Genomic DNA, 10,769 nt, shown 5'->3' on the forward strand with positions numbered 1-10,769 from the left:
TCTTATCTGCTGGAAATATAATAAACACATTAAATAACATTAGCACTGTGGTCCCTACAGTGAGGAGGTTTTAACCATGAAAGCCATGAATTCCTGTAGGACCAGCCAGGGAGCATCACAGCCTCCCATGCACACAGAGTTGTGGCCAGCATCTGTTTTTAATGCATTTACCCCATAAAGGATGGGGGGATGTGCAGCTGTACATTAGCACATGCTGACTGTCAGTATGAAAACCCCCATCACCGAAATTAGTTTCATCACTACGCATTTCTTGGTGCCTTTCCATGACAGGAAATGTCAGACAAAGGCTCCCTTGCCCTGCTCCCAAATCCCTGTATTGTCCCCAGCAGGGAAGGGAAACACAGAGCCGGGTGGTGCTGAGCTCAGCACAGCAGCATCCCGAGCCCTACTGGCCCCAGGGCATCGCGAGGTGGAAATGCGGCTGTGACAAAGCTGCATCAGCTCATTTCAGGCCAGGCTCTGACCCACAAAGAGTAAGCAAAAAGGAAAATAGAGAGAAAAAGAAATCTCTGTTGATCAGGGTGAAGCTGAGTCCCTGTGGGAGCAACCATTTCTCCTTTCTCTCTGGACCTTACTCCCAGTATCTCCCCCAGCTTTGGAAGTCGTCATCCTTTCTTCATGCATTAAACACATCTGTCCCCCCAGATTACAGCCCGGTACCTCTCCGCCCTGTCGCTGCCCCACACCAGCTCCATCACGTCACAGCTCAGGACTGCCTGGCCATCACTGCCTTTGTGCGGGCAGCGGCAGGGCTGGATTAGCCCTACACGCATGAGCAGGCTGACCCCGCTGGGCAAGCAGTGGGATTTGCTGCTCCCCATCTCCCAGCCGTTTCCGCAGCCCGCTGTCACCGCTAATCCCCGCACACGTGGGCTCCTGGCCGGTGGTCCCTATATAGACCCCTCTGGCTGCACACCCAGCGGGGTCTGCGGCACAGGGGCAGGCGAGCGGGATGGCATTGCGGGTAAGCGGTGGGGACAGGGTCTGGCACAGCGTGGTCTGTCTGATGGGTGACGGCACAGGGTCACGCGGTGGATAAAGGAAAGAGGCACAGATGAGCATAAGAAAGGTAGAAATCCTGAAAGATGTGGGGGTGCTACCTGTGGTGCGGCCCCTCCATTTCAGTGCAGTCCAGGCTATTGCAAAGCTCAGAGTTTTGTGGCTTTCTAGGAAAGGTCATAGCACAGATTTTTCATCTCAGTTATGCCAGGGCTGGTCTGGAGTAATGCTGCCCTGATAGCAGCACAGAGTTTAAGCTGAGACCAAAATAAAACCAGCACTTTAGCAGAGGAGATCTGTACTTTGCCATCCATCTCTGCTGGGACAGCTGGCAGCAAAGAGGGAATTGCTGTTTTCTGTGTATGTGGTGTGGCTTTTGCTGGGGGGGTGTGTAATGATAAGCTAAGGATCAAGGCAAGGCTAACCTGGGTGCTGCCATCACCATTCACTGTTTGAAACCATACTGTCAGCTCCATCAGCCCTCCGTGCTTCACAGGGGTGAACACTGGTGCGGTCAGAGCCTTTGATGACCACGCACAGGTTCCTAAAACTACCCTCCAAAATTAACCAGTCATAAGGGCATGAGATGGGCCATTGCCATGTCTCAGCTCCTGCCCCAAAATGCGCATACCCCCAAAATGCCTTGGAAATGGGAAATCATGGTAGAGAGAGAAACAGGAGAGTGAAAGTCCTGAGCTATAGGAAGGGAGAGGCAGGCATGCAGCTGGCAATGGAGATGCCAAGGCCAGAGAGATTTTTCCAGTGTGAGCAACAAGTTTGGGAGAGGAGGATGCTCAGAAATGCAAGATCATTAAAGTCCTAAAAAAAAACCGTGGAGTGAAACGGCAAGCAGTTCTTATTAAAATGAGTTATTTAATAAAACCATTAATTATTCAAAAAGGAACATTTTCCAGCTCACTTTTTGCAAGTTTAACCTTGGAGATGTGGGTAGCAGGTGGAACAGGGGATAAGGCAGGAGCTCGTGGGAAGAGTTACCCTTGTAACACCAGATGAAGACAGGCTGGATGCCGCATTACGCCCAGTCTTTGATCAGTTCTTGTCTTTTGCACCCTGCTTCAAAACATCACAAAGATTTCTGCTTTAGATTTTGTATTGCTCAGGCAGGAAGAGGAGCAGAGCATCTTTTGTCCTGCCGACAATTAGGGCACTCAGGTCCTTCTTTAATTTTTGCTCCCTGATTCCACCCAGCTCTTTACAAAAGACCTTGAGCGTAGCAAATCCCACCTCATCAATTGGATGTTGTAGCTTCATTTCTTATCAGTTTAGAGGCCCTGAGATTATTGAGGAGTGAGAAGAAAGCAGAGGTAGAGAGTGTGCCTGCATGGGAAATGGGGAGAATGAAGACTATAATGAGAGGGTGAGAAATATGGAGACGTGTAAGAAATGAGCAGGGCTGTGCATCTCTCCCACCTTGCCACGCTTCACTGTCACCTCCTGACCAACAGTTCGAGGCCCTGTACCCAGAGGGGATGTGTCCCGGCTGGAGCATCGTGGTCAAGGGCGAGACCAGTTCCAGTACGAGCATGTAAGGACACAGCCCGCTCGCAGCTCTCCTGCCTCGTGAGAGCCAGCGGCATCGCTCCATGGCTCTCCATCACTTCTTTCTCTCATCGTCTTAGGTTTGAAATTAATTTGCTCTGTGACCCCGGGGACCAAATCGCTCTCCATTTTAACCCCCGCTTCTCCAGCTCCAGAATCATCTGCAACTCCTTCCTCGCCAACTGCTGGGGAGAGGAAGAGGTTATTAACACCTTCCCCTTTGAAGCAATGGAGCCATTCCAGGTAACACTGTGTCACCCCACCAGTCTCCCTGGGTAGGACAGGAGTGACACAGCCAGTACCAGGGTCCTCCTGGCTCTAGCCCTGCCTTCCCTGTCAGCACCACAACCAGTGACACCCCCTCTCTGGCTCCATCACCTCTTATTATCTCCATTGTCCCCTGATTTTGCTGCTGATTTACACCCAACTCTGGCACGGACATGCAGAGCCTCAGCACTAAATCCTGGATGCTGCATTTGTTTGCAATTTAAACTTTGAATTATCACTGATTTCTGCTATCACAAAGCAGAAGCTCAATTATTCCCTCCTTTTGCCCAAAGAAGGGATGAGCAGTGTGTGTCAGCTCTGGCAGGATGTCTGTGCCCAGATTTGGGCACTCACCGACATGATGGCAGCATAATGAACCTAACACAATCTCTCTTTCAGGTTGAAATCTACTCTGACCAAGACTACTTCCACATTTTCATCAATGAAAACAAAATACTACAGTACAAGCATCGCCAGAAGCAGCTTTCGTCCGTCACCAAGCTGCAGATTCTCAACGATATTGCCATTTCTTCAGTGGAAATCACCAAGCGAGGCCTTTACTAGAGACCCAAGTTGGGACAGTCTCACAGACCATTCCTCCTTAAGCTCCTGATCCAGCTGGAGACCACCTCCTCCCCTTCCCCACCCAGCACATACCATCACCAGTCAGGGAGACAGCGATGCATATGTCCTTGTAGTGGAAGCGACGGTCATTCCCACCACACGCCACCAATGCATGTCGGTAACTGCAGCCCAGATCACCAAAGACCTTCTGCCCCTACTATGCCTTAGGGTGCACAATGGGTTTTGTAGGTCTTATCTTGGCTGTTAGACAACCTGACAGAACATAGAATCATTTCGGTTGGAAGAGACCCTCAGGATCATTGAGTCCAACCACAACCTAACCTAACTGTAGCACTAAACCATGTGCTTAAGAACCTCATCTAAACGCCTTTTAAACACCTCGACTAGTCTGGACGCCTGAATGCTACCCTAGAAATTGTGCTTGCCCAAGAGTAGGGTGTCTATTAGCACTAGAGCTCAGCTGGCTGTAATGGGTATGGGTGTTAGGGATGGAAAAGCACTTTTCTTTCCAGGAGCTGTGTAAAAATGCTGCCATATTTGCCAATAAAATCAAATACAGAAAAGGCTGCTGAAGTGTCCCTCACTGGGTAGATCAACTGAGTTTTTCATTCCCTGCCAACCTCTAGACACCTGGCATGAACAAGGGCTGGTGACTGGACAGGAGGACACAGGCTGAGGGTTGCTGGTTTGCAGCTGGGAAAACGCTACTGTTTTGTTTTGAGGGCTAACATGAAATGAAGGTTTACGTAGGCAGATCAGGGTGATAAGATTCAACTCAGAAGATATTTCCAGAAATTCCTTTCACCAATTGAGAGATGTTTGCTCAGCCTGAGTCCTGCCAGCTCCAGGCTTCTTAGACAGACCCCAAGAGTGACGTAGTGGGTCAGAAAAGGGTAAAAGCTTAAAGAAACACATAAAAGAATGTGGTTCCTTCATCATGCACCAGAAATGCAGCTGGACTCCAAACAAAGATCTGAGTAAATGAGGGGTTAGAACTTATGATAAAAGTTTGGAATGAACAAAATGCCATTATTCCTGCGGATAACCTCTGTTTTTTCTCCTTGCTCTGCTCTCCCATTTCCTTTTCTCCTCCTGGCTAGTTGTTTTTCAAAGCAGTCCTCTTGTCTCTTGCACCCTCTTCTCTTTTCCACCCTCTTCCTTGTAGCACAACATATCTCTAACTCCTTGACCAGGCCACAGCAGGCTAAAAGATGTTATTTTTACTTTATTTTAATTACATGCATCATAAAAAGCATAATGTCAGAGTGTTAAATCTGAACAGGAACTCACTCCAAAAACGCAATTACAGTTGCCCCCAAATCACTCCTTTGTTCCTCAGACATAGGACAGACCACACTCCTGATCCAAAAGGCAAAGGCCATCCTGCCTTGCCAGCCCCTTCCATCAAGGAGAAATTCTCACTGCTTAAATTGGCCATTGCAAACTCTTCCCTCTATTTATAGTTTTAAGGACTTATGAGGAAGAGGTGACCACATAGCCAGCCACAACATAGGATGCCCCAAATTTAACATTTATGAGCCTGCTAAGAAGTTTATAATGTTTTTCCAGGCCACAAAGAACACCAACTGGAAATCATCCTGTTCACGTGGCAAAGCACACAACAAGAATGGTCCCAAGATGGTACCTCCTTCCTCCAAAAAGGACAGAAAATACATTTTGGAAATGGCCACAGTCTTGTTTGCAAGTCAAGAAGGTTGAAGTTGGTGCAGCTTCCTCTGACCTGGAGTAAATCCGTCACCCCCAGGACTAGTGGGTCAACTCAAATTCTGGTTGTCATGATGTAACTCGGGGGTTCAACAAACTTTACTCTTATAGCTCTTTCTTCAGTAAAACAGGTACAAACACAAAATCAGGCCTGCTGGGATCTCTGTGTCATGCATCTGAAATAACTGTATTTGAAATAAATTGTTCTTTTTATTTGGGCTTCTTCGGGGAATGATGGAGACAGATCATTTTTCATAGAGGGAAAGTGATGAAATTATTTACAAGGATAATACTTTGTACTTATATGTCTGCAAACTCCATCAATAGTCACTGCTGAAGAAAACACACCACAATTTCATTGTTTTCCAGAACCAAGCACAAAGGACCACGGACAAGCAAGGGGAAAAAAATATATCAAGTGTAAATAAATAAAGAGATGCTACAAACAAAAAATAAATCAGACAGCAGCAGAGGTTATGTCCTGACTCCCAAACACATTCCCCCCAGCTCCTGCCAGCAGCTGAGCTCACTCTGTCACCATCTGCACCAGGAGATCCCAGTCCCTCCTGACACATTCGCAGAATGGCTGCTGGCTTCAGGACTTCATCTGCTGAATCCTCCAGCCAAAACACCCCCCAGGGTGAAGGGGTCTTCAGAGCAAGAGACATCTGGGGAGCTGCAGAGCATTTCTGGGAGGAAGACTCCAGGGCTGGCTGTTTATAGCTGTTCTGCAGAGCTTTATGGGGAATGAGAGATGCCCTCCAAGCGTGCGACCCTCACTTGTCCCTTGAGGGGGAACTCCAGAGAAAAATGAAGCCCCACAATTATGACAGTTAATTAAATTCTCAAGAGGGGGATGTCACATCAGACTTGCACAGAGGCATTGCCTGCTGCTTTTGGAGGTGATCAAAAGGAACAAATCAGTCCTTTTTCCAAATTTTAACAACCTTTTGATTCAAGACCTGGGGTTTGAAACTGGGGAAGGAACTGATGGAAACAAGCTCCTGCCCAGGGGTATTTTTGAAGAGCTGGAGACCTTTTGAAGGGGAAGGAGCAGAGGCAGCTGCTGCTGCAGCTCTGGGAGGGACCAGCGTTTCACTGACCAACCTAAAGACCAAGCTCGATATTTTTGCTGTGGCCAAGTGCAGCACAGGAGCTGGGCTGAAAAGCTTCCAGAGAGCAATTATTGCGTGACAGGATTGGGACTGTCCTAGGCAGGATCTGCTTATAAAGCAGCAGTTGCTGCCCTTAAAGCTCACGCAAACCAGTGAGGGACACCTGAGGGATGTGCCTCAGGAGGCAAAGCCAGGCGAGGTGACGACCTCCCACGTGGGCTCTCCCTTTCCCACTGACTCTCCTCATTTGGGCTGGATCTGTAGAGCTCAGTGAAGCGCTCTGGCTTATCCCCAGGTCAGTGAGGGGAAAAATCAGGCTCACAATCCTTCATGCTTGAGCTGTGCCTGGACTCCCAGGGCCGAAGTCCCCTCTGGTAGCATCATAGTGGTGCAGATCTCCTGTGGAGCACCTGCTGATGCTTGAGCAGAGAGCGCTCCTGGGTGTCGCTGACACTGCTGGCAATCATCACGTACCCCAGCAGCAAAACACCAGCAATTTCCTCATGAGCTGGTGAGCAAACGGCTCCCACATCAGCAACCGTCACATCTCATTAGCAGAGCAGCAGCCTGGAGACATCAGACTGAGTGACACTGTCTCTGAGAGCTTTAGCAAGGGTCAGTTGGATATCAGACACAGGGTGCTGCTTTGAGATAGCAAAGGCAGCGTGAGAAAGGGCAAGGGCTTGTGACATGGAGGAAAGGAGCAGAGCAGAAAGGGAAGGAGAGAACCAGACACTTCAACCTCCAGTCTCCTGCTCTGCCCCTGTAGCTCCTGGCCATGTAGCCAATGGGTAAGTTTGGCTGGGGCTTTTTGTGATCCATCAGGTGTTGCCCAGAGCCTTAACGAGCCAACAGGCTCTATGTTGAACCCCTGCACAGCCCAGGTCACACAGATGAGCCAGGCCTGTGTCTGAAATGAGGGGCCAGGCAGCTGAGCAGCTCATTAGCCCAAGGGTTTTCCATTCATCTGTACACAGGTATCGTTGCTGTGGTCTCAGCTACTAATCAGCATTTTTCTAGCTTCCTTTATGTTCCAGCCCAAACAATGATCAAAGAGCCACCAACATCCCTTCATTTTCTTCCCCTTCCTTGATACACCATCTGTCCAAAGAAAGGCTTAGCAATCACTGTGCGATTTATCACACAAAAAGCTTTCTGGTTTCAAAAACTGGAAGTAAAAGCGAGATGCAGCTATTTCACCTTCTAACCCTCACCTTTGTGCTAAACACCAGTTACTGTCAGCTTTCATTTCTTGAAGGTGCTGTGAATACACATTGGAAGCAGAAAGACAGATGCGGTCAGTGGTGATGAGAGGGCAGTGATTGCAGTTCCAGTAAATTGCCCAAGTCTTTCTGGACAAGTCACTGCACAGAGAGAGGTGAGGCATTATCAGCAGAGAGAAAAAGTTTGCAAATGACCCTGGCAAACTTCAACAACCTCTCAAAATCTCTGCCTTCCTTATTTTCTATGACTAGTTGTGGAGATTCCTCCTAAAAAGCTGCACAAAATAAATAACAGCTCACAGAGTGGGTTGTTTTTTCCCCCCTTACCTTGTCAGAAGACCAGAGCAGGCTGCTGGAGAGCATCCAGACCCAGGATCACATCTCTCCCAGCTGATGCCCTCTTGAATCCAGCAGAAATCCTAAGGATTTCCTGATTAGGAGTACAAAATAGGGGAAAGCTTATTTTTAAACACATAACACTTGCTCATACTGAAGTTCTAACAATAATAATAATTCTTACTGCAGCCTCACCCCTGGTGCATCTGTTCTGCAACAGCTACCTGCAAAGCATCACTGAGGCTGAGAGTGAAGAGCCTTGCTCAGAAAGACAAATCCCTCCTGTTGTATTCTCTAAGATCTTCATCTCCTCCCTGACACTATCAGATCTGGGCCCTGAGAGGGCTTTTCTCAGAGCCCTTCCTTCCTGCGTTTCCCCTCAACAGCCTCTGCAGCTGGGAAGAGGCAAACAGTGGCAAATTTAAAGCCCTTGTCAGAGACTTCCCCCAGATGGCAATCAGCTGATGGAGCCCTAAGAGCTTTGTCATCTAAAAAGCTCTTTATTAGCCTGTTGCACCTGGATACAGAGCACCAGGGAAGCAATGTTGTTATGCAAATTGGGCAGAAGGATAGAGGACTGACTGCCTTGGCAGCCCTCGCTCTTCATATTGTTTTATCAGCCTCCTTTCTCAGTTGTATCAGTGGATAACTGCATGGACTGCTGGAGTTATAACAGGATGAAATGGAGCTCCACAAACCTGGTCAGGCCACCAGTTTTCCTCAATTACCACATCTGCTTGATTTAGGCTTTACTTTCAGTCTGATTCTGATTATTTCTCCCCAGGTTGATGGTGTCTGTATTGATCGAGGGGGTGAGGCCACCCCACAAAATATGGACACGGAGGAAAGAGGAGAGAAGGGCTGGATGCAGCCTTAGATGGTTGGTTTGTACGCCAGCTTCCACGTCAGCTAAGTCCTGGCTTCTCTTAACTTCTGAAAGACTTGACTTAGTGCTCAGTATCACTTCAAAATCTTGTCTGTACATTTGTGCAATGAATTAGGGATTCACAGCACTGATGTCTCATTTAAAAAAACCAAATCAAGAACAAACAACCCACCGCTTTGTTCTGCAGTACATCTCCAATTAGTGACTCTCCTTTTAAAGAGACAGGGTCAAATTCAGTTGGTGTGGTCCTGTTTTCCAGCAGGGTCCCTGCAGGAGCGTGTTCATTCCCACATTCCCCAGCCTGCTACTTGCTCACACTTCTGCACAAATCAAAAGCAAAGATATTTGAAAGACAGATTTTTCAATCACACTAACGCCAAAACAGTGTTTCATTGTTCTTGAGCGAGTGAACATCATGTCAGACAAATTCTTCTGTATGAAATTATCTTTTTATTTCAGCCACTACATTTCTGTAGCATTCAATCTAAGAGGCTTCCAATAAAAAGCACAGAAGATAAGGAATTTGGCACGTATCTGTTTGTGAAAACAGACTTTGGTGCATATTCTCAGGCATAAAAATGCGTACATTCTCAATTTGAAATCCTCCAAAGGACACTTGAAATAGTTGAAATGTTTCATTCTTTGATTAAGACGGAAGAATAGTGGGAAAAGAAAGGTTTTCACTCTCATAAAAGTAATTACAAACAACAAACATCAATTCCCAGATGTTTTTCGTTTGTTTTATGATTTTCTTTTCAAAGAATCTGAAGTGCACTTGGCATCTTCTGTGTATTGTCTTTGTGTGCAGCATTGGCCTCTTATCTCCTCCTGGATTCACAGCCCCGTCAGCGCGCTGACATTGGGGAACATAACAACAGAGCTATGCCGAGGACATGGACCACAGTGCCAGAAATAACCCGTGTCCCCGCTGAAACCGCGGTGCCGGAGCAGCGGTGGCACAGGGACAGAGCAGCCACCAGCAGAGGGAGCGGCAAAGCCGCTCAGAGATCCCCCAAACCCGCGGCACCCAGGGTTTGGGGAGTTTAGTTGCTGGGTTAGAGATTTGTGAGAAAATGGCCCAGAGAAGAACGGACATCTTTTTTTGTTCAATACAAGTTAGCAAACAATGATGCTGTTACTTTCTCCTGATGCAAGAGAGACACAGAGAGACAAGTTCCATATTACTCCTGTTTATATCAAGCACCATAAATGCTCACACGGACCGCCCCCGGCTGCAGCCAGGTCCCTGGCGGGGGGCAGATGTGCACAGCATGGGGTCAGTGTGAGGGCTCAGGGAGCCTCTCTGACCCCAAGGTCCCCCCATCTCCACACCATCAGTCAAAACCTTGTAAAGGACAAAAGGGTTAAGTGGCAACAAGGTTGGGGTTTAGCCAGTGCTTTTCAAGGGCAGTCCAACCAACACCTCCCAGCAAAACCAGCGGGAAATTATTTCAGTGTTGCCCCCCCATATCAAGCTGGGGTGCACTCCCAGCTCACCATCTCCTCCCAAACAGCCCCCGGACAGTCCATCCCAGTAGCACCAATAGAGCCCCCACTTGACTGAGACAAGCCCTAATTTTGTTTTATCTCTGTGAAGTGAGCAGACCCCACCCCACAAATCTGCTGGGCAAGTCCAGTGCAGGGAAAAGCAGCTGCATCCTCTAATCTCATTGTCTCAAAACAGGCTTTCTGATCAAACTGCAGTAGATGAGACACATCATGCATGTTGGGATACACACTGAAAGAAAGCTAAGAAACAAAAGCGTCCTTTGGTTAGGTGTTAGCTGGCAAACAGCGTGTTGAGGACACAGTTCTGGTGGGTCCACCCAGGAGCGTGCATTCCCCGTGGGGAGGCACTGGCAGGGGTTAATACCCCTCCCAGGGCCCAGCTGCTAAACCATGTCCTGTGTACTCAGTAGGGAGAATGAGCTGCTGTAAGTGGATGCACAACCAAAGGAATTGCTTCACCTTCACACTCTCCAGGAACCGGTCCATTTGGTCACCAGCATAAGATGGAAAAGCCTTGAGGTTTTTTTAACTTGCACCAGACCT

At 48.1% G+C, this 10,769-nt stretch overlaps 1 protein-coding gene across 1 annotated transcript; it reads left to right on the forward strand.

The window, feature by feature from the left end:
• The first annotated feature begins 973 nt into the window (after nucleotides 1–973).
• GRIFIN (galectin-related inter-fiber protein) lies at nucleotides 974–3,411 on the forward strand. The gene is made up of 4 exons (XM_065850295.2): nucleotides 974–985; nucleotides 2,487–2,566; nucleotides 2,661–2,823; nucleotides 3,247–3,411. The coding sequence occupies exons 1-4, from the start codon at nucleotides 974–976 to the stop codon at nucleotides 3,409–3,411; spliced, it is 420 nt and encodes a 139-aa protein (XP_065706367.2).
• The last annotated feature ends 7,358 nt before the right edge of the window (nucleotides 3,412–10,769 follow it).

This window comes from Patagioenas fasciata, chromosome 15 (assembly GCF_037038585.1).
Source record: "Patagioenas fasciata isolate bPatFas1 chromosome 15, bPatFas1.hap1, whole genome shotgun sequence".
Taxonomy (NCBI): domain Eukaryota; kingdom Metazoa; phylum Chordata; class Aves; order Columbiformes; family Columbidae; genus Patagioenas; species Patagioenas fasciata.

Bases quoted from the DNA above. Each gene is read 5' to 3' on its own strand.
- GRIFIN (XM_065850295.2), top strand. The intron at 2,567-2,660 runs GTAAGGACACAG...TCATCGTCTTAG, and splicing joins ACCAGTTCCAGTACGAGCAT to GTTTGAAATTAATTTGCTCT. The intron at 2,824-3,246 runs GTAACACTGTGT...TCTCTCTTTCAG, and splicing joins AAGCAATGGAGCCATTCCAG to GTTGAAATCTACTCTGACCA.